This window comes from Selaginella moellendorffii, unplaced genomic scaffold (assembly GCF_000143415.4).
Source record: "Selaginella moellendorffii unplaced genomic scaffold, v1.0 SELMOscaffold_5, whole genome shotgun sequence".
Taxonomy (NCBI): domain Eukaryota; kingdom Viridiplantae; phylum Streptophyta; class Lycopodiopsida; order Selaginellales; family Selaginellaceae; genus Selaginella; species Selaginella moellendorffii.
Genome location: NW_003314266.1, coordinates 1,977,987 through 1,997,988, shown reverse-complemented (window position 1 = coordinate 1,997,988; position 20,002 = coordinate 1,977,987). Strand labels below are relative to the sequence as shown.

Here is a 20,002-nt window from a genome sequence, read left to right as displayed (position 1 = left end):
CCCGCGAAAAGATATCAGCCCATGGCTCGTGTATCCGCCGACAAGTGGTAAACTTATGAAATCTTCTTCTCACTAATTTAAATATAAAGAGTTTGTTTTTTTATTTATTCTTTGCTAAGATTGAGTTTTTCATTTAAAGAGCTTTTCTTTCTTGTCTTCCTCTGCCTAGTAAAAGGAGTTGCTTCTAGACTACTAGAAGCTTTTCTTTTACCTGTAATTCTTTCCACCAAAGGTTTTGCTCGCTTCAAGGATCTACCATAATTATCAACACGCTGTTGAAATTCTGTTGCAGGATGAATAAGATCATCTGGCCTGGCTTTAAAAGTTGCAACCTTTTGCTGTATCATTTCTAAATCGTTGTCAACCATAGATAAAAAAGCTTCTTCATCAGGAAGATCTTGTAAGATATCCATCATCTTTTGTTGTAATATCGCTTTTGTAACTTTTGATGGAGTGATATCTTCCTGCTTAAAGTTCATATCAATATTTAAAATTTACTTAGTGTAAATTACCTCTATAGTAGTCCTTAGCTGAATTTCTTGTTGATGCTGTATATTTTGATGGATATCTTCCTGCTCAATATTCATATATATTAGTATATAAAATATGTTAGTTTACCTCTAATGTAGTCTCCAATTGAATTTCTTGCTCATGATAAACATCTTGATGGATGTTTTCCTGCTTAAATTTTTATAAGTATTTCAAAATTTTAATTAATAAGTGAATTACCTTTGTCATAGCTTCCAAGTCAAGTGCTTCAAAATCTTGATGACGATAAAATAAATCATCTAGCCCAGGTTCTAAGATTGTATGCGATTGTGATGGTTGAACCTCATAACTAGTTGTAGTCCAATCGGTTTTTTCTCCTTGTTTTAACATAATAACTTTTGCTTGATGCTTGCAAAAGTTTCCTTTAATTGCCCACGGACAATTACACAAAGTCAAAAAAGCCCAATCACTGTGTCCTTCACCTCCGACAACATGATACCATATAGTTGGATCTGAAGAGGATTGTACATAGGATTTGTGAGTATTGTCCTTATCGAATTTTACTTGAGAGTCGTTAATATTTCTTGCTTTAACAATCGCACCATCGATTAGCTTTTCATATGCATGGTTTCAGATGAAACCATGATCTTTGCAATAAGTAGTAAACCAGTACCTCGCATGAACCTTAGTAGTAAGTTGATGAATTGCCCAATCCATCTTTCGATTGCGAGCATGTTTTTTATTGGACGAGAGTATAGCTTTCATATTTGCATGGAATGCCTCAATCGAACTATTTGTTTCCTTGTTAGCATGAGGGAAATTTCGAGCAGCAACAACCCACATATCTATCAAATATAAATTAAAATAAATTATAAAAATTAAATTATTGATTCACTTACCAACTTTGTCCTTCCATTCGTCTTGAAAATACTTGATAAAGGCTACTTCATTTTGAAAATCCACCTCAAAATGTTCAATAAGTTGTTTAATCTCAGCTCGCATAATATTATCATCATGAAAAGCTGCATGAATTGAATGATACATAATATTTCCAAGATGTTTCCATATTTCCATCCTAATTGTCAGCCACAAATTTTTCCTTTCCAATTTGCCAACTTACCTCGTCTATCCGTCCAACACTGCTTTGGCTTTCGCTAAGCTCCCTTGCCAAGGTTCTTGCCTATGATACCAGCTCCTACTTGGTTTCAGCTACTTACTGCACGAGCAACGAAGTGTTAGCCATCCATCCACGGATTCCCAAATCACTCCCAATCCCCCTCCTTGGGTTAGACTAGACTTAAGGTTCAGCTACACTCCCTGCAAGCACAAGTAGCCAAGCACACCAAACTTCCAGATTCCTAACACCCCTTGGTACCACAAGACTTGATCATGGGACCCTCTAAATCCCAAGTCTTGAGTGCAACACTTGCTTCGGGATGTCAGGGCGAAACACCATGGCCTAGCGGCCCGGTATGGGTACCTCTACCCCCCCACTTCTATCCCGAAGGAAGGCCCAAGCCCCTAGGAAGGGCGAGGACCAATGAGCCGCGTGGTACTCAAGTGGGGCACCACTCCACCTGAGCCGGGAGCACCGCAATCGGTTTCCCTTTCGGGAGTGGGAGCTACTCTTGAGCACTTCCTTGGATGGCCCCTCCAGCACCAACCAAGTCCATGCTCACTCCCACCCAAGGCCCCTCGGTCCCAGTCTCAACCTCAAGTCGGTTTGGGAGCCCCACTGGAGAGCCCCTTCAAAACTGGTTCCTAGACCTCACTATCCCTACTATACTTTTGGAACCCCCTGCAGCCCCCCCCCCCCCTGGGAGACGCACGCTTTGGGCTTTCACCCTTTGACCCGTATTAGTATTTGGACTTGGTCTCTGGCTCGATCTCGGACTCGATTTCGGATCCAACTTCGGATTCGGTCTCGGACTCGATCTCGGACCTGATCTCGGACCTGATCTCGAACCCGACCTCGGACTCGACCTCGGACTCGGTCTCGGACCCGATTTCGGATCTCGAACTCGGTCTCGAACTCGGTCCCCGAGTCGGCATTGGACTCGATTCCGGACTCTATCTCGAACTTGGTCTCCGAGTCGGTCTTGGACTCGATCTTCGACTTGGTCCAATCCGATGAACTCTTTGTCATTTTGGTCATGCTTTCGGGGTTCTTTTAGCCTACGACACCTCGGCGAGTTGGTTCCTTGCAACTCCACCACCCATAGAAGAAGTTCGATGCCCACATCGAACATCTCTCTTTTGATCCTACGACTTATTGACCATGTCTCCGGGGGCATCCCCCCACTTAGCGGTGAGCCTAAGTTAGCCTCCCCGGCCAAGAGCCCATGACAACGGAATATAGGTGTCCCTATACTCTTCACCGCACCACGCCCTAGTATGGGGTTGGGACTTGAACCCAGCCTTGCTTTACTAGGGGGTTGGGACTCGAACCCAACCTCCGTAGAATACGTCTACGGATTCGACATCCCCGCAGGGAGTCGGGCCTAGCTCCCTACGCCTGGTCGACTTAGCTAACCCATGCTAATTAGCTTACCTTCGGCGCGCCTTCGGGTCCCAACATATGCCACTTGCTCAACTTTGCAAATTAATATTTTTAATTGAACTTTGCATAAGTACATAGAGTTCTGCCTTGCAGAAATTCCTCCACTAGATCTCGCGCATTTGCCAGGTTCTCCTCCGATTCCCATGTTGCTTCGCAGTGTGGAAATCTTTTCCACTTCACAACTCTCTCACCTCGCGTCCTTGTCGATTGCTCTTGCGCGCCTTTCCCAACCTATCGAATAGGTCCTCAATCCTTGGCAAAGGGTACTTGTTCTTCTTTGTATACTTGTTGAGCAACCAGTAATCTATGCACATGCGCATAGATCCATCTTTCTTTTTCACAAATAACACCGACGCCCCATATGGCGACTTGCTCAACCTAACATACCCTTTGTCCACCAACTCCTCTAGTTGGCACTTGAGCTCCTTGAGTTCTTTTTCGTTCAAACGATAGAGGGGACAAACCACCGCCTCAGCACCCTCGACTAACTCAATCTTATGTTCTATCGGTCATGCGGGGGGCAACCCCGCCGGTAACTCCTCCGGCATGGTATCCTGGAATTGGTTCAACACCCGCTGGATCACTAAAGGTACTTCTTCCGTTCCTGTCTTTTTTGTCACTCTTCACTCTTTTTGTCACTATGAATCACCCAATATCGAATATCTGCTGAAAGCTTCTGAGGAAATAATGACTTTCCTCCAGTCGGATCAAGTTGACCATGACAAGGAATCCCATTCTTATCACAATGTTCTCTATGATAATATGTAATCTACACATAATCAGGCCATTTGTAAAACTGTTTGACCAAAAAATTGCAAAGGCAACCCCGCTTATTAGAAGTTCGACCTGGTCTACTTCCAAATCCTGACTTTGGTGTAGATTCAGCAACCATAATAGAGGATGTTTCATGAGCATCTTGTTTTCCATATTCACACCAATACCTGTATCATGAAGTTAGTAATTATATTTTGTTAAAAAGATATACCTGATTAATGATAAAAAGCTTGTGTTTTTGGGTCGTTTCAAATCTCCAGGATCACGATTTTTGTTAGAAAATCGCCAAAAATCCACTCTATCACCCTTTCTCCTCTCACCATCTAGAAACTTATTCACATCTTTCTGGAATATATACACAATAGGAGCTATAGTTTCATTTGATTTAGACAAATTCCAATCTAAATCATCTGCACAAAAATAATCTTTTTCATGGAATTCTTGCACCTCATCAAGCCATGGGGGATCTTAAATGATTTTCTTGAATCAATATGAAATTGAATTGATTGCTTACCTCTGGAAATTGATGTGCTGCTGCCATGCTTGATCATAAAAGAAACAGAAACGTTTTTAGGTCAATTATGGGGCAACCATCCGGCGTGAATGGGTGGACCAGGGCGTGCTGATTGAAATTTGGCTAAGTGTTGGGGCTGTGGCCACGTGGAAGTAATTTTAGGGCGCACGCTGGGCGCGGGCGGACGTGCGGGGGCGGGTGGGAGTGCGGGCGGGAGCCGTGAGGGCGAGCGGGCGGGCGGGAGCCGCGGGCGGGCGATAGCCGCGGGCGGGAGTGTGCAGCGGCGACGGACGGGAGAGGGAGTGCGCTGGAGATAAAACAAGGCTGATGCCACGTCATCGCCAGGTAAGCGGAGAGAGAGTGAATCAGGTTGGTGTGGAGGCCTCAACTAGGATCAACGCAACCGAACAAATGGCAAAGCGGAGTTTCGATTCTGGAAGGATTCGCTCCGACTCTTTCTTATTTTTATATTCCTCCAAACAGACACCATACACGACGATTTTGAATCATTGTTCGCGCAACACGGGGAACAACATGCACAGCACGGAGCACTTTGGGTATGCTGTTTAATTGGGACTTTGGAGGGACACCACACCAGGAATTTGCGTGTAATCGAGGAACAACTACGGGTGCCGGAGTTGATTAGTCCAGTGTTAATCTAATCTGAGATTCCCTTCAAAAAAATGCGATCGATCGATGGCTGTTGCTTTCGCTGCTCCTTTTCGGGGCGGGATCGCTTGCATTTGGGATGAGCTTCCGTAGCTGGATGGAGACAGATCTAATGACGCCGAATGGATTGATCTTTTGGGTGATGTGGTATAGATCTTTCGGAGTTGATGAAGGTGTAGATAGACGAGGCTAGCTATGGAGCTACTTAGAGAGAGTACCAGTGGTGATAATTGGGAAGATCCTCCAGGAAATTGTAGCCGATTTGTGGCTGATGAGGTAGCATTGGTGTCGTGAGAGACGACGAAGAAGCCAAGTTGGTTTCATCTTTTGCGGAGCGAGTTTTTTTTTTTCTTTTTTTCGCAAGAGGGTCCCGTTCGAGCGCTGCAGCTGTTTGTGGAGCGACCCCTCGCTGTTGCTATCTTTCTTGCAGAGAGAAAAGGGTGGAAAGGAAAAGAGGCGTCTGCGTCTCCAAATTTTTGAATATCTACGCCGGGAATCACATCGTAGTCGTGATCAATCTGCGCAGGATTTTTAAAGAGGTTGGGTGGGATCGCTCGACGCACAAGAGAAAAGATCACCGGTCAAAATGCCCAGGCCGGGCATCTGCTGTGAATCAAATGGATGAGCGCCGCTGACCGTGTTCTTGCGCGTGGGTCTCGCCGATCGGGCGCGAGGATGTCGTGCCAGATCCTCGCCGCGGTGCTGGGATCGTGCTTCGCGATCTTTGCCGTGGCTTTGGGTGATGGGTCGGATCAAGTCGTGGCAATGCTCGCGCTCAAGAGTGGAATCGTGGATCGCTACGATCGGCTGGCGAGCTGGAAGAGCTCGGACAAATCCCCGTGCGGCTGGGAGGGCGTGGAATGCGTCACTGGAATCGTGGTGGCCATCAACATCGGATCGAGGAATCTAAGCGGCAGCATCGATGGCCTCTTCGACTGCTCGGGGCTCTCCAATCTCTCCTCCTTCGCCGCGTATGACAACTCCTTCTCCGGGGGATTCCCGGTGTGGATTCTCAGCTGCAAGAATCTCGTCTCGCTGGAGCTCCAGAGGAATCCATCCATGGGCGGAGCTCTCCCGGCCAATCTCTCCGCGCTGTCGCTCCTCCAGCACCTCGATCTCTCCTTCGATCCCTTCACTGGAACCATTCCCGAGGAGCTCGGCGGCCTCAAGAATCTCCAGCGATTGCTCCTCTGGAGCTGCAAGCTCGGGGGGCCACTGCCATCTTCGATCGGTGAGCTCTCCTCCCTCACGAATCTCACGCTCTCGTACAACAATCTCGGCCCCGAGCTCCCAGAATCCCTTCGGAACCTCTCCACTCTCCAGTCGCTCAAGTGTGGCGGATGCGGCCTCTCGGGGCGAATTCCTTCCTGGCTGGGCGATCTCCGCGAGCTCGATTTCCTGGAGCTCACGTACAACAGCCTGTCGGGAGAGATTCCATTGGCGATCCTGGGCCTCCCCAAGCTGACCAAGCTCGAGCTCTACAACAATCTCCTCACGGGCGGCATACCGCGGGAGATCGCGGGGCTGACGTCTCTCACGGATCTAGACCTCAGCAGCAATTCTCTCAGCGGGAGCATACCGGAAGAGATCGCGTCCATCCGCGGCCTGGCGCTCATCCACCTCTGGAACAACTCGCTGACCGGGGCGGTACCGGGCGGCATCGCCAACCTTACCGCGCTGTACGACGTAGCACTGTTTCAAAACCGCCTCACCGGGAAGCTGCCGCCGGACATGGGCAGCCTCTCCAGCCTCCAGATCTTCGACGTCTCCTCCAACAATCTCTCGGGAGAAATCCCCAGGAATCTCTGCCGCGGTGGCCGGCTGTGGCGGCTCATGCTCTTCCAGAACAGCTTCTCGGGCGGTATACCGCCGGAGCTGGGGTCGTGCGAGTCGCTCATCCGGGTAAGAATCTTCGGGAACTCTCTCTCCGGGGCGGTACCGCCGGGGCTGTGGGGGAAGCCACTCATGGTCATCCTCGATATCTCGGACAACCAGCTCGAGGGCGCGATCGATCCGGCCATTGCCAAGTCCGAGAGGCTGGAAATGCTGAGGATCTTTGGGAACCAGATGGATGGCGAGCTGCCCAAATCGATGGGCCGGCTCCGGAGCCTCAACCAGCTCAACGCCAGCGGCAACCGGCTCACCGGAAGCATCCCCAGCGAGATCGCGCAGTGCTTGAGCCTGACGTATCTCTTCCTGGATGGAAACAAGCTCCAGGGGCCGATCCCTGGCGAGATCGGCGAGCTCAAGCGCCTGCAGTACCTCAGCCTCGCCAGGAACTCCCTCTCGGGATCCATCCCAGGCGAAGTTGGCGAGCTCTCCAATCTCATATCGCTGGATCTGTCCGAGAACCAGCTGAGCGGCAGGATCCCGCCCGAGCTCGGCAAGCTCCGGCTGGCCGAGTTCACGCACTTCAACGTGTCGTACAACCAGTTAACTGGGTCCGTACCGTTTGACGTGAACAGCGCGGTGTTTGGCTCGAGCTTCATCGGCAACCCGGGGCTGTGCGTCACCACCTCGGGCTCTCCTTGCTCGGCCTCCTCGGGCATGGAGGCCGATCAGACTCAGAGGAGCAAGAGGAGTCCGGGAGTGATGGCTTTGATCGCTGGAGTGGTGCTCGCCTCCGCGGCGCTGGTGTCTTTGGCGGCGTCGTGTTGGTTCTACCGGAAGTACAAAGCGCTCGTCCACCGGGAGGAGCAGGATCGAAGGTTTGGAGGACGCGGAGAGGCGCTCGAGTGGAGCTTGACGCCGTTCCAGAAGCTGGATTTCAGCCAGGAGGATGTCTTGGCGAGCCTGGACGAGGACAATGTGATCGGGTGTGGCGGAGCTGGGAAAGTTTACAAGGCGAGCTTGAAGAATGGGCAGTGCCTGGCCGTGAAGAAGCTATGGTCGTCGAGCGGTGGCAAAGACACGACGAGCAGCAGCGGCTGGGACTATGGATTCCAGGCCGAGATCGAAAGCCTGGGACGGATCCGTCACGTAAACATCGTCCGGTTGCTGTGCTGCTGCTCCAATGGCGAGACCAACGTCTTGGTTTACGACTACATGCCCAATGGGAGCTTGGGCGATCTTCTCCACAGTAAAAAAAGCGGGATGTTGGACTGGTCCGCGCGGTACCGCGCGGCACTTGGCGCCGCGCACGGGCTGGCGTATCTACACCACGACTGTGTACCGCAGATACTCCACCGGGACGTGAAGTCAAACAACATTCTTTTGAGCGAGGAGTTTGATGGTTTGCTGGCGGACTTTGGGCTGGCGAGGCTGCTCGAGGGATCATCCAGCGGGGAAAATGGTGGCGGATACTCAGTTTCATCGCTTCCAGGATCTTTGGGCTACATCGCTCCAGGTTGGTCTTTCGATCTTTGCTTTCTTCGATCGACCAAAGTGATGGAATCCTTGTTTTCCTTGCAGAGTACGCGCACAAGCTCAAGGTGAACGAGAAGAGCGATATCTACAGCTATGGAGTTGTGCTGCTCGAGCTCCTCACTGGGAGGAGACCAGTGGACGCTGGGTTTGGCGACGATGGCATGGACATCGTGCGATGGGTGTGCGCCAAGATCCAATCCAGGGACGACGTGATCAAGGTGTTCGATCCCAGGATCGTGGGCGCCAGCCCGAGAGACATGATGCTGGTGCTCAAGATCGCGCTCCACTGCACCAGCGAGGTGCCCGCCAATCGCCCCTCGATGCGCGAGGTTGTGCGGATGCTCAAGGATGTGGATCCCAGCCTCACTTCCGCGGGAGATAGCGACGATCAGATCGACCAGAAGAGGTTGCTGATAGATGTGGTGTAGAACCCTAAAATCTAGACTAGTATTTTTAGGGTTCTTTAAGAGGTAGATTTAAATCAAAAGGGTGGCAATCGCATCTTCAAACTCACGAGTGTGAGCATCCACATCGCCCTTGGAGCTCGTTACAATCACAGCGCTCACTGGTCTGGCTATTCCACATATGCGTCCCAATTCCAGCTTTGAGGGAACGAATACATAGCTAAAGTTCTTCATGGTTGCTTCGGCTATCACACTCGAAACGATCTCCAGCGGCTCTGTATCGGATGCTATAACGACGAAACCTGTTTGTCCTCGCTCCAAAGTCTTGAGAACTTCATTGATTCCTTTCCTCACCAGGTTGAGTTGAACAGCACTATCCAGGATGCTCAAGACTTTGTTCTTGATGTGCCCAGTAGCAAGTGGATAATCCATAAACCCTAGAATGGAAATCCCCGAGTTCTTTTATAGAGGTATAGGGTTTTGGAAAAGGCTAAAGTATTTTGAATTTTAGGGTTTTTTGAGAGCTTGGCTATGGCTTCGTCGTTGCGCGCGAGGAAGGCGGCGGGCGGATCGAGCGCCGCTGCGATCGAATCAAAAGATAGGGTAACGGCTGATTCACCGGCGCGGCGGCAGGATCCAGCGTCAGCGCAGGTCTTTGTGTGGGGCGTCGTCGGGATGGTGATTCTCGGACTCGCGGTGCATTACGTCCAGAGCATTCAGCTCCCGAGGCCGCTGCCCGCCGAGGAAGCTGGGAAGCTCGGTTTTTCGGAAGAGCGCGCCATGGGGCATTTGAAAGTACTCACGAGCTTTGGGCCAAAGCCTGTTGGCTCTGAAAATCTCGACCACGCTTTGGAGGTATGCAATCTCTTGTTGTTGTTTCTCCTATGCAAAGATTGATCGATCGTGTGGCAGTATATAGTTCGTGTCCTGGAGTTCATCAAGAGCAAAGCGAATTCACGGGTTTTTATGGAGATCGAGCGTTTTCGTGCGAAGCCTGGAAGAAATCGTTTGCAAGGAGGGCTTTTCAAAGGAAAGACTCTTGCTTATGCCGACTTGAGTCACGTACTCGTTCGATTGAGCTCCAAGCACTCGGACGATGCCGAAGACAATGCCATTCTTGTGTCCTCTCATGTCGACACGGTCTTCACATCGTAAGTGCTTTTTGCGAACTTCAGTTTAAAGTTCTAGACAGAGAAAGATTCTAAGTTGGAACTCTAGAAGCGGAGGAGGGGATTGCGGCTCCTGCGTATCTTCTATGTTGGAGCTTGTCCGAGCGCTGTCCAACATAGCTCAAGGATTCAAGCATTCAGTGGTATTCTTGTTCAATGCCGGAGAAGAGGAGGGCCTTGATGGTGCTCACAGCTTTATCACTCAGGTGAGACGTCTTGTTTTCTAAAAAGCTTATTTCATGTTTTTGTTCTTTTGCAGCACCACTGGAATTCATCGATCAGAGCTTTTATAGATCTGGAAGCCATGGGAGCAGGGGGAAAGTCTAAATTGTTTCAGGTAGTTTTCATTTCTCATGTTTAAAACAAATGTAGTCGATTTCTCGAAGGCTGGACCGGACAAATGGCTTGTGGACGTTTTTGCTCAGACTGCTCGGCGTCCGTCTGCCAACATAGTTGCTCAAGTACGTTCTAGGCATGCAAAGAATGTTTTTTTATTTGTATTTACCTATGGCGGCAGGATGTTTTTCAAGCAGGACTCATCAAATCTGCAACAGATTTTCAAGTCTACAGGGAAATAGCTGGCTTATCTGGCCTCGACTTTGCATATGTCGAGAATGGGGCTGTCTATCACACTCAGGTAAACAGGTTTGAGGGTTGGTCTTACAATTCTAACTAACATTGGTTTTCGCAGAATGATGCATTAAAACTTGTTCGAGCTGGATCATTGCAACACCTGGGAGATAATATTCTACCCTTCCTTGTGGAGGTTGCTTCGTCTCCCGAGCTTGCTCATCTTGGAACGAGTCAAAGCTCAAAGCTAGAAATGGTCTACTTTGACGTCTTGGTATGTCTCTTGTGATTTTTGTTGTTTATATTGGCTTTCTGACGACAGGGACAATATATGGTCACCTTTACACGAGATTTTGCAAAGCTTCTCTACTCGTCCGTCCTTATCCAATCACTGCTACTCTTTGTCGGATCGATGATTCGAGCCGACCAGTTCTCTTTACCAGCGCTATTACTCGCTGCTTTTGGGGTGATACTGTCTTGGATATTTTCTCTATCATCTGCTGTGGCAGTGGCTGCACTACTTCCACGTCTATGCACATACTCCGTCCCTTATCTAGCTCATCCGATATTGGCAGTGGGCCTGTTTGGTGCTCCGGCAGTTTTCGGTGGTGTTATTGGCCATACACTCGGTTATAAATTACTGCGTTCTTACTTGGTTCGTTCTATGCCGAACAGCGCGAGTGTGACTGCGGAAACCGAGAAGTTTATGTTCAAGGCCGTATTCTTGATGTGGCTTTTAGTTTTTGGACTCGGAGTGTGGGCTAATGCCGGGTCTTCGTATATTGCAATGGCTTGGCTAGTTATACCGTCAATAGCCTGTAAGTCCGTTTTCTTTCATAAGTTTTCATATACTTACTGGTAGTTTTCACAATGCAGATGGTTTGAAAGAATCTTCACTGTCAAAGAACCAAGCTCCAAGGCAATTAAGCTCATGGACGTTGCTGCTGGGCCTACCCGTGCCTATAGTTTTGACCTCCGATATTTTCCTCAGCTTGCCAAACGTGCTGATTAGCAACCTTGTTCGGTTTGACAGGTTTGTAAAAACGTTTCCGGTTTTCTTGACGATATGGCTTTGTATCTGCAGACATCCAGGTGGTGGATCTCCGTGGGTAGGAAATGCCGTGATAGCCGTCTTGATTTCCGCAATACTATGTCTCTCGTTGAGCTATTTGATGCCTTACATTCATAGAGGTAATTTCTACGATATGTAACGTTTTGTTTACAGATCCTTTTGTCCGCTCAGGTGCCGGAGTATGGATTTCATTGTCAACAATATTTATTTTTCTTGTATCATTGTCGGTGGTGTCGTATGAATTGGTGCCCGCATTTACAAAGGACGTCGCCAAAGGCACATACGTAAGATTTATTTTCATTTTTGTGTTCTCTTTCTAATTTTGCTCCTGCAGGTTGTTCATGTGATTGAAGCGAACATGGACAAGCTGTCCTCCGAGTCGTATATTTCAGTGTCATTTACGACTCCTGGTGGGCTTGGGAAAGAAGTCCAGTCTCTTGCTGAGAGCGGCTTCACGTGCGGTGGTACCGAGAGACCAGATTTTGTGACCTTCGGCGTTAGGAAAGGCTGTGAAAAACCCAGTGATCTGGACGAGGATTTATGGCAAGGTCGTCCGAACCTGACGATCCTCAGCGATCATACTGTCGGCGACCAGAGAACTACATCTGTCCTCTTAAAGACGATGTCTTCCAATCGGTGGTCTCTTTCTATCGACACTGACAGGATTCAAGCTCTTCAGGTGGACATAATCACCGAGGAAACGGGTAAAACACTTTCATCCTGCCCAGTCGGTTTTCTGCGACATTAATGCGATTGTGTACAGGTACGAAAGAGATGCTGGTGCCGAAGGACGACATCGCTGGAATAGACGGGGTTCATGTGCTCCAGTTTGCGAGCGGTAAAAATGGCCCTCACGTATTCAATATTGAGTTGGTCTGGCAAAAGGGAATCTCTGCCGAGACGAGCAGCAAGGAGCTGCTCAAGCTCAGGACGGACCTGAATGTTTTGACTCCTGACGCAGCAAAGACACTGAAGCTGCTGCCGGATTTCTGTACCTTGTTTGGTAAGTCTACAAGTCCTTACACTTTGGCTTACCTCTCGAGGCTTTCACTTTGAAAAACTCGGGAGTTTAATATCGATATTGTATTTTATTTATATTGAGAGACGACGAAGATCTTGAAGGGTCAGATTAGCATGCGGTACGTAAGCTTTACTTTAGCGAAGACAAGTTTGGAGACAGCTAGCTGAGCATTGGTTCAGCCACCCATATGGAAAACGACAAGGCAATTGAGGCTCAAGCTCGAGGTGTCTCGAGAAGTCTGACGGTAAGCAATGAATTTCTTTGGTGAATTGTATTTCTTGCTAGCAGTAGTCTATTTCTTACCAGCGCTGTGCTTGGCAACACCTCTGGTCCCTGCGCTTTTTATCTTTGGAGATTCACTGGTTGATGTTGGAACCAATTATTTCGTTCCCAACTCAACTCTTATAGCAGATATTCCACCGTTTGGTGAAACGCACTTTCATCATCCAAACGGACGTTATTCCAATGGTTTGATCCCGTCGGATTTTCTGGGTAAGTTCTTCTGGCCGGGAAGTTTGGTTACTGAAATTCTTGCTGTTGGTGCAGCTTGGTTTTTAAATTTACCATTGGTGCCACCGTATCTGGATGGAAATGCAAGCCACGCTTTTGGTGCAAATTTTGCGTCCTCCGGCGCAGGACTTCTCGACATTACAAATGAAGATAGGGTATAACGTGTTCTTTCCTTTTTCCTTCGTTTTCTGCGTCACCTTGTCTTCTCTAGAATATCATTTCGTACACCCAGCAGATCAACCAATTCTATAGCTTGGTTTCAAAATGGAAGGCAGGGCAACCGGCTGCAGCAGTAAACGAGAAAATTGCGAAGTCCATCATTCACATCAATATTGGTAGTAACGACATTATCACTACTTACTTTTCGGATTCCAAGTTCCAACAGGTTCCTCCAGAATACTATGTGAACTTCCTGATACTTCTTTACAACAGAAGCTTCAAGGTAAGAAGAAAAATCTCTTTCAAAGAAAAGTAGGTATCACTTCCTTTTTTATATTGGGCACAGGCACTGTATGACGCAGGTGCTCGAAAATTTGCAATCTCTGAACTGGGACCTTTGGGATGCACGCCGCTGTCGAGACATTATGTCAGCTCAGAGTTGAAAAAGCAAGGGTGCTATCTCCCTTTGAACTCCATGGCGAAGAGCTTCAATTTCAAACTCAACGAGATGCTAGCACAATTGCGAGCAGAGCTGCCAGACGCGAAGATCATCACCGTGAAGTCATATGAGATTTACATGGACATGATAAGAAATGCAAGCAAATATGGTAAGCCAAGCTCGTCTTTACGTCCTTCCAAGGTTTTCTATCCTGTAGGATTCATCGAGACGAGGCAGAACTGCTGTGGAGCTGGAGAGTTCCACGCAGAGGTAGCCTGCGGCATGCCTGTTCCTCCAGACAAGCCGTTTAAGCAGTTTCTTTGCCAAGATCCTTCCAAGTATCTCTTCTGGGACCTCCATCCCACGGAACAGGGCTATAGATTTTTCTCCAACTATTTGTGGAGAGGAGGCTCGGGAGCAGTAGCGCCATTCAATCTTCAAACGCTGGTCACGTTATAAACAAGGTGGCGAAACCATCGTCAATTATTTTATGGTCTTCCAATTTTTCCAATGATAACAGGGGTCCTTGCAAAATCTTCTTTTGTTTTTTTCTTTATTTTTTCTCCCAGAGCCTTATTCTCAAAAACATTTTCCAAGGCCTTGTCGTGTAGGCCTGCTTCGCAGCCAAACAAAAAGGAAACGACGAAAAAAACCGAAGAAAGTGAAAAAAAAAGGAAGAAAAAAAGAAAAGAAAGAAAGAACAAACCAGCTCCAAATCTTCCCTGGTGGAACTTCTCGCATCAAGAGGGCGGCATCGCAACACAAACCAGCGAGTGTGGCAGTAGAGCAGCCTACTTCTCTGCCGCACCAAAAGTTGCTCGCCTAGACTGGAATCGCATTGGCCGCCGCGTCTTTCTCTCCTGCCAGGCTATGGAGGTAGGACTTTCGTTGCATCGCCGCAGAAGCACTGGCAGCAGTGGTAGTAGTAGCGTTGCCTTCCGCGCTCGTGGAAGCCAACTTATTGTCTGTAAGATTCTCTGTGCTGGTGGAGGCACTCGTCTTGTCGGTAAGATTCTCTGCGCCAACCACGTCCCCCGTACTTTTGCTCAAGAGCGTCGCGCCATCCTAAATCCAAATTAGTGCGCGTCAATCACAAAAAGGAGAGAGTACCTGCTGCTGCTGCTGCTGCTGCTTTTGTGAGCTCCGTGATCTCTTCTCCTGCATTAGTATCTGCCGGTTCTCGTAGTACTGGAAATCGTCCAGAATTGACGTGCTAGAGTTGTAGTTCTTGAAAATCCTCAGCATTTCAAGTCCCTGATCGAGTTGGACCTGTGGTGTGGAATGGAAGTTAGTACTGGCGGTTCTTCCATTTGAGAAGCTACATTTAGATTACCTCTTGAGTGTCTCTGCTGTTCGTGACGGGCTTGTTATCGTTGTTCTCTAGAATTATGTGCCGGAAGTGGCCATTAGTGATATCCTTGATGAAATGCCACTTTACTGAGAACCGTCCAGTCCACTTGTCTTGTTGCCAAAAATCGACGCTCCGGAGAAAGTCCATTGGTCCGCTCATTTCAGCTACCCCGCAAAATTGCCCGCTCCCGTTAACCTGAAACGAGGCGTTTTCAGGATGTCCAGGTAAGCAACAAAGCTATGGAACCTCACCGAAAAAAAGAGGAAAATAGGAAATTCTCCGGCCGCTTCCTTATATGCCGCGTCCAGCCTCTTGTTTCCATTTGGAGTACTCGCCCACACACCGTACTTGATGCTCTTATGTACATCGTCTTCGCTATACGACTTGATTATGAAAAACTTCGCGTTGCTGTAGGACGTGGAAAAGTCGGGCTTATTGTACTGCTCCTTGGATACCACAAAATTCTCGCCACCTTCTCCACCTGATCCTTTCTTCTGCAGCTCAGGATATATTCGTTGAGGCTTTCCTTTTGAGGCCCTTGGTGCCCTGTTGTGCTCGGCCTCGACACTATCTCCTCCTTTCCCTACCGGCCTACCATCTACATTGCCCCGTTTTCCTTTGCCTGGTCCAATAGAGTTGAGAGCCGACCTTGTCAAAGGTGGAAAACCTGTTCCCAACTCCCCAGGCTTCTGAGCCGGGGCTGGCTCTTGCTGTGAAAAATTAAAAACCAAATTTTGGTGACTTAAAAGAGCCATAACTTTTTGAAAGCTTACCTGCGTTTTGTTGCTTGACCTCTGATGAGAAGAGCTTCTTGAGTCAACCCAAGGAGGAGCTGTAGCTCGCAGCCCTTCGAAACCTCCACGGCCATCCTGCCTGGAATTATGCACAGGCATGGGATAATGTATGTAGGGCCCCATCACTGCAACCGGTCGTTGCACATTCTTCGTCGGAATAGCACCTGTTGATCCATCATTCTTCAAGGGATCCACCTCTACGAAGTGATACTGACCGTGGTACACCGGAGCAGGAAAATGAAAAGCGGACTGTCCGTAGAGCTGACCATCGGCGTAAAACGGAGCTGGGGAGTACTGGCCGTATGGCTGCGAAGCATAGCCATAACTTAGAACAAGGCTCTCGGGGTTATACAAGGCCTGCAAGCAAGACCACACACAATTGAGCTCCAAAACTCTCAATGGAAAACAAAGTAGATTTCTTGACAAGCTTACCGGATCTAGCCCATTAAGGCCAACGTAACGAGGATACTCCTCCCAGTCCGTCGTCCCTGGATATATCAAAACAGAGGAAACGATCAAAACGTGTGCTTTATGGTACACGGATCTCGATCCATACCCCCTTGAGCAGCATAGCCATTTGTGGAATAAAAAATGCTCGAATCCGGATTAACTTCGTGAGTGTTGCTAAGAAAATCACCACTAGACACTGACGCGTCGCCGCTACTGTCCGAAATATTGCCGTCCTGGCCCGCGTAGAGCTGCCCAGAGTTACAAAGAGAGACGAATGTAGAAAACGTGGCGGGGAATCGTCGGCCTACCTCTGGAAACTCCGATTTCTTCCCCCGGGGCTCGACCTTGAGGTTCTGGAGCAGATCGTTCACTTCTACAAGCAAAATTTCCACCGTCAAGACGAGAAAATCCGAGAGAAAGAGAATGAGCACTTACGATCCTCGGGCGTAGGAACCGGTCCCATAATCCGTGGGAAGACCTCGCAATGCGGCGCCAGAATTCACGAAGAAGCGCGCCGATTCTCCTCCTCTGCAACGAACAAGCACATCAAACAAACCGCGGCGGCGCGGGCGCCCTAGGCCGCTGGCATCGATCGATCGATCGATCGATCGGGCGCTGGATCGCTCGCTTACTTCCTTCCCTAGGCGCGGCGGCGCACGGTGGAGGCGCGCATCAAAAGAATGAGGAGCAAAGGGTTAGCGAAAAGAGACACCGGCACCAAGTCCTTTCCATGCCGGCTCATTGTTTTGGCGAGAAGAAGGCGGGGAAGCTTCGGTGCCGAACCTAAACCGCGCCGGGGCCGGGGCTAGGTCTGGGAGCGCCCGAGCGTCGTGGCAGGCGCAATATCAGCCGTAGATGGCCCCATCGGGCGGCTTCCATTGGCCCCTGGCGTCCCACTTTGGACCGTGGGATTTTCTCTGACCGGCGGAAAGCCCGGAAGAAAGAATTCGTTATTTTTTTCCTTTCACCTTTTTCACCCTTTTGGATTGGTTGCCCTAAACGACCTTGGGATATTCTCTCGCATCTTTTTCCTCTATGAATAGATGGCTTGAGGCAATCCATTGTTGTAAGAGCCTCGCTGATGCCACTGACATCCACGCATCAATTTCCGCAGCCTTCCAGAACGACACTTTCCTCCTCAACAAGCTCATCCAGCTCTACGGAACGTACGGCAGCCCTCTGGATGCGCGCCACGTGTTCGACCACATTGCCGCCAAGGACACTTACTCATGGAATCTCATGCTCTCTGCGTACATACGAAATGGCCATGTCGCAGAAGCCCGGGAGCTCTTCGACCAAATGCCTTGGAATCTGTCGTCATCAGCAGATGCCGCAGATGGGCATCTGCGGGAATCTAGAACTTCTGTTGCAAACGTGCCAGCGAGGGATCTTGTGAGCTGGACTACCATGGTTTCGGCTTGTGCCGATAAAGGGCATCTGCACGATGCCAAGGTGCTGTTTGATTCTATGCCTGGTTATGACCTCATTGCCTGGACAGCAATGCTTGGCGCATATGCTCGGGCCGGACTGGTTATAGAGTCTCGAAACATATTCCTCCAGATGCCTGAGAGGAATCTTGCGTCGTGGAATGCAATGCTCTTGGCATATTCCGATGTAGGGAATCTCTGCGACTCGTTTAAGGTGTTTTTAGAGATGCCGGAGAGGAACCTGGTGAGCTGGACGGTACTTGTGGCTGCATTTTTGGAAGCTAATAACCTAGATGGTGCCAAAGAAATCTATGACAAGATGCCACAGTGGGATGTGGTTTGCTCGACTGCTCTTCTCGCGGCATATGCCGAGAGAGGACGCGTTGAGCTCTCGAAGCAAATATTTGATGAGATGCCATACAGAAACTTGTTATCTTGGACTGCTATGCTAAAAGCTTATGCCCATGGTGAAAATCTTAGAGAAGCTATAGATATATTCCAGAGAATCCCAGATCTAGACACTCTGGCTTGCAACGTAATGCTGTTAGCATATGCTCAACATGGAGAAACCCAACAAGTGGATACCATGCTTGGGCAAATGCCGTGTCTGGATATTGTATCATGCAACTTGAAACTTTCTCTTCTTTCTCAAAACGGAAAAATAGATAAAGCACAAGAGATGTTCCATAGCATGCCTCGGAAAAACCTAGCGTCATGGACATCTATCCTATCAGGTTATGCCTATGCACGGGATCTCGAGTACACTAAGTACGTATTTGACAAAATGCCCGAGTGGGACTGTTTTTCATGCACTACCATGTTTGCTGCATATGCCCAAAACTGGCATATCCAGGAATCACTGGGAATTTTTGCTAAAACGCTCCAGAGGGACACCACCTGTTGGAACGCATTGATATATGCATATGCCCAAAACGGGCATCCGCTCAAATCTAAGAGTATTTTCGACTCCATTCCAGATCCAGACTCTGGCTCTTGGTCAGCACTGCTATCCTGCTATGCCCAAGGAGAGCTATCACAAAACAAAATAGATCTCACGTTAAGTTCAATGGCTGCTCACTGCGTAACACCCAATGATTCATGTGTGGCTTCGTTTCTCATTGCTTGTAGCCGTGCGGGGGGATTATATGCTGGGAGGTGTTGCTTGGTCTCAATGGCTATGGACTATGGAGTTTCACCAACTAGGCAACACTTCTTTTGTATGGTTGATCTGCTTGGGCGAGCTGGTTTCCTGGCTGCTGCTGAGGACTTGATCCTCAATATGCCCTTTGAGGACGAAGCACTGGAGTGGGAGTGCTTGCTGGGTGCATGTGCCATGTATTATGATTCCTCCATTGGCACTCGGGCAGCAATGAGAGGGTTTAGTATTTAGTCACTAGCACTTGATTTAATTTTAAGTTTGATATTTTAAATCAGGATAGATATGGTGTTATGTGATGACCTTAGGCCCTGCAGCACCCAAGAGGGGCTGGTGGCATGTGGAGGCTGGTTTGGGAGCGGCCAAGAAGCTTCGAGTGCTAGAGATGTTGTTTTTATGTTTGCTTAACACTCTTCTATTCTTGGGATCAACTTTTCCACTCAGAACCAACTTTACACTCTACTTTATTCTCTCTACTGTAAAAATATAATATTTAATTTGTAGTTAAGCCTTTTAATATGCTTAGAATATGATTGGCTATTATATGATATTCTACCATCTATATTCATTTAGATTAATTTTCTATTTATAATTTTTTTATAAAATTTCTTAAATAATTCTTAGTATATTCTAGTTTATTTTACCATTTAATGGGTTCATATATAATAAGATTAATCTTGTGTTTATAAATTATAAAGTATGTTTACAATTATAAATTTTTGATTGATTAAACATGAATAGCACTACTATTAAGCAAACCAACCATTGCTTGCAATGCACAATAATTATTTTTTAATACATGTATAAATGGGAATTTGTAATTACCTACCTATATTTGAATTTATATATGGAATCTCTGAGAAATAATTTACAAGATTAGCTAGTACTAGTCTACATCAGATAGAAAAGGATAACTTTGAGGGTGTAATATTTTATTTATTCTTGAGGTAAATATTATCTGTGTATATGTGGAAACATGCAAAATGTTAAATTAGTGACACTTAAATTGTAATATTTGTTAAGGAATAAGGTTTGACATTTGGCAAGTGTACACTATCCTCAAGTCTTGTATAAGTCCCCTTTTAAATAACTTTTGTTGCAACATGCA

General features: G+C 48.0%; 6 protein-coding genes across 8 annotated transcripts; 4 read left to right on the top strand and 2 right to left on the bottom strand.

Annotated features, from left to right (window-relative positions):
• Positions 1 to 4,610: 4,610 nt before the first annotated feature.
• Positions 4,611 to 8,881, top strand: LOC9658838 (receptor-like protein kinase HSL1). The gene is made up of 2 exons (XM_002965157.2): positions 4,611 to 8,352; positions 8,418 to 8,881. The coding sequence occupies exons 1-2, from the start codon at positions 5,628 to 5,630 to the stop codon at positions 8,798 to 8,800; spliced, it is 3,108 nt and encodes a 1,035-aa protein (XP_002965203.2). The 5' UTR covers positions 4,611 to 5,627; the 3' UTR covers positions 8,801 to 8,881.
• On the bottom strand, positions 8,849 to 9,208 carry LOC9660207 (13 kDa ribonucleoprotein-associated protein). The gene has a single exon (XM_002964813.1). It carries the CDS (start codon positions 9,206 to 9,208, stop codon positions 8,849 to 8,851), a length of 360 nt encoding a protein of 119 aa, XP_002964859.1.
• Positions 9,209 to 9,295: 87 nt separating this feature from the next.
• Positions 9,296 to 12,682, top strand: LOC9660206 (endoplasmic reticulum metallopeptidase 1). 2 transcript variants are annotated; one of them, XM_024669874.1, is made up of 13 exons: positions 9,296 to 9,631; positions 9,689 to 9,927; positions 9,995 to 10,151; positions 10,205 to 10,282; positions 10,332 to 10,406; positions 10,463 to 10,582; positions 10,637 to 10,789; positions 10,838 to 11,333; positions 11,392 to 11,548; positions 11,600 to 11,706; positions 11,759 to 11,871; positions 11,922 to 12,291; positions 12,351 to 12,682. In XM_024669874.1, the coding sequence occupies exons 1-13, from the start codon at positions 9,308 to 9,310 to the stop codon at positions 12,641 to 12,643; spliced, it is 2,682 nt and encodes an 893-aa protein (XP_024525642.1). In that variant the 5' UTR covers positions 9,296 to 9,307; the 3' UTR covers positions 12,644 to 12,682. The 2 variants fall into 2 exon arrangements, with proteins under 2 accessions (XP_024525642.1, XP_024525643.1); XM_024669875.1 differs by having other exon boundaries at positions 9,597 to 9,631; positions 9,696 to 9,927.
• Positions 12,683 to 12,859: 177 nt separating this feature from the next.
• LOC9658837 (GDSL esterase/lipase 6) lies at positions 12,860 to 14,377 on the top strand. The gene is made up of 5 exons (XM_002965155.2): positions 12,860 to 13,100; positions 13,155 to 13,273; positions 13,330 to 13,560; positions 13,624 to 13,885; positions 13,934 to 14,377. The coding sequence occupies exons 1-5, from the start codon at positions 12,860 to 12,862 to the stop codon at positions 14,173 to 14,175; spliced, it is 1,095 nt and encodes a 364-aa protein (XP_002965201.2). The 3' UTR covers positions 14,176 to 14,377.
• On the bottom strand, positions 14,243 to 17,122 carry LOC9658836 (YTH domain-containing family protein 2). Of its 2 annotated transcripts, none has more exons than XM_002964812.2 (9): positions 16,747 to 17,122; positions 16,620 to 16,684; positions 16,418 to 16,559; positions 16,294 to 16,349; positions 15,841 to 16,218; positions 15,319 to 15,777; positions 15,050 to 15,262; positions 14,827 to 14,985; positions 14,243 to 14,781 (listed from the first exon to the last, which is right to left on the bottom strand). In XM_002964812.2, exons 1-9 carry the CDS (start codon positions 16,772 to 16,774, stop codon positions 14,539 to 14,541), a joined length of 1,743 nt encoding a protein of 580 aa, XP_002964858.2. In that variant the 5' UTR covers positions 16,775 to 17,122; the 3' UTR covers positions 14,243 to 14,538. The 2 variants fall into 2 exon arrangements, with proteins under 2 accessions (XP_002964858.2, XP_024525646.1); XM_024669878.1 differs by having other exon boundaries at positions 14,689 to 14,784.
• On the top strand, positions 16,796 to 19,128 carry LOC112344715 (pentatricopeptide repeat-containing protein At4g02750-like). The gene is made up of 2 exons (XM_024670031.1): positions 16,796 to 17,085; positions 17,355 to 19,128. Exons 1-2 carry the CDS (start codon positions 16,796 to 16,798, stop codon positions 19,126 to 19,128), a joined length of 2,064 nt encoding a protein of 687 aa, XP_024525799.1.
• The last annotated feature ends 874 nt before the right edge of the window (positions 19,129 to 20,002 follow it).

Excerpts from the sequence above, each read along its gene's own strand:
- LOC9658837 (XM_002965155.2), top strand. The coding sequence starts at position 12,860 with ATGAATTTCTTTGGTGAATTGTATTTCTTGCTAGCAGTAGTCTATTTC. Across the intron at positions 13,274-13,329 it reads ACATTACAAATGAAGATAGG|AATATCATTTCGTACACCCA; the intron begins GTATAACGTGTT and ends TGTCTTCTCTAG. Across the intron at positions 13,561-13,623 it reads TTTACAACAGAAGCTTCAAG|GCACTGTATGACGCAGGTGC; the intron begins GTAAGAAGAAAA and ends TATTGGGCACAG.
- LOC9660206 (XM_024669874.1), top strand. The coding sequence starts at position 9,308 with ATGGCTTCGTCGTTGCGCGCGAGGAAGGCGGCGGGCGGATCGAGCGCC. Across the intron at positions 10,790-10,837 it reads TGGTCTACTTTGACGTCTTG|GGACAATATATGGTCACCTT; the intron begins GTATGTCTCTTG and ends TTCTGACGACAG. Across the intron at positions 11,334-11,391 it reads AGTTATACCGTCAATAGCCT|ATGGTTTGAAAGAATCTTCA; the intron begins GTAAGTCCGTTT and ends TTCACAATGCAG.
- LOC9660207 (XM_002964813.1), bottom strand. The coding sequence starts at position 9,208 with ATGGATTATCCACTTGCTACTGGGCACATCAAGAACAAAGTCTTGAGC.
- LOC9658838 (XM_002965157.2), top strand. The coding sequence starts at position 5,628 with ATGAGCGCCGCTGACCGTGTTCTTGCGCGTGGGTCTCGCCGATCGGGC. Across the intron at positions 8,353-8,417 it reads TTTGGGCTACATCGCTCCAG|AGTACGCGCACAAGCTCAAG; the intron begins GTTGGTCTTTCG and ends TTTTCCTTGCAG.
- LOC9658836 (XM_002964812.2), bottom strand. The coding sequence starts at position 16,774 with ATGGGACCGGTTCCTACGCCCGAGGATC. Across the intron at positions 14,986-15,049 it reads ACAGCAGAGACACTCAAGAG|GTCCAACTCGATCAGGGACT; the intron begins GTAATCTAAATG and ends TCCACACCACAG. Across the intron at positions 14,782-14,826 it reads AGCAGCAGCAGCAGCAGCAG|GATGGCGCGACGCTCTTGAG; the intron begins GTACTCTCTCCT and ends ATTTGGATTTAG.
- LOC112344715 (XM_024670031.1), top strand. The coding sequence starts at position 16,796 with ATGCGGCGCCAGAATTCACGAAGAAGCGCGCCGATTCTCCTCCTCTGC. Across the intron at positions 17,086-17,354 it reads AAGAAGGCGGGGAAGCTTCG|ATGGCTTGAGGCAATCCATT; the intron begins GTGCCGAACCTA and ends CTCTATGAATAG.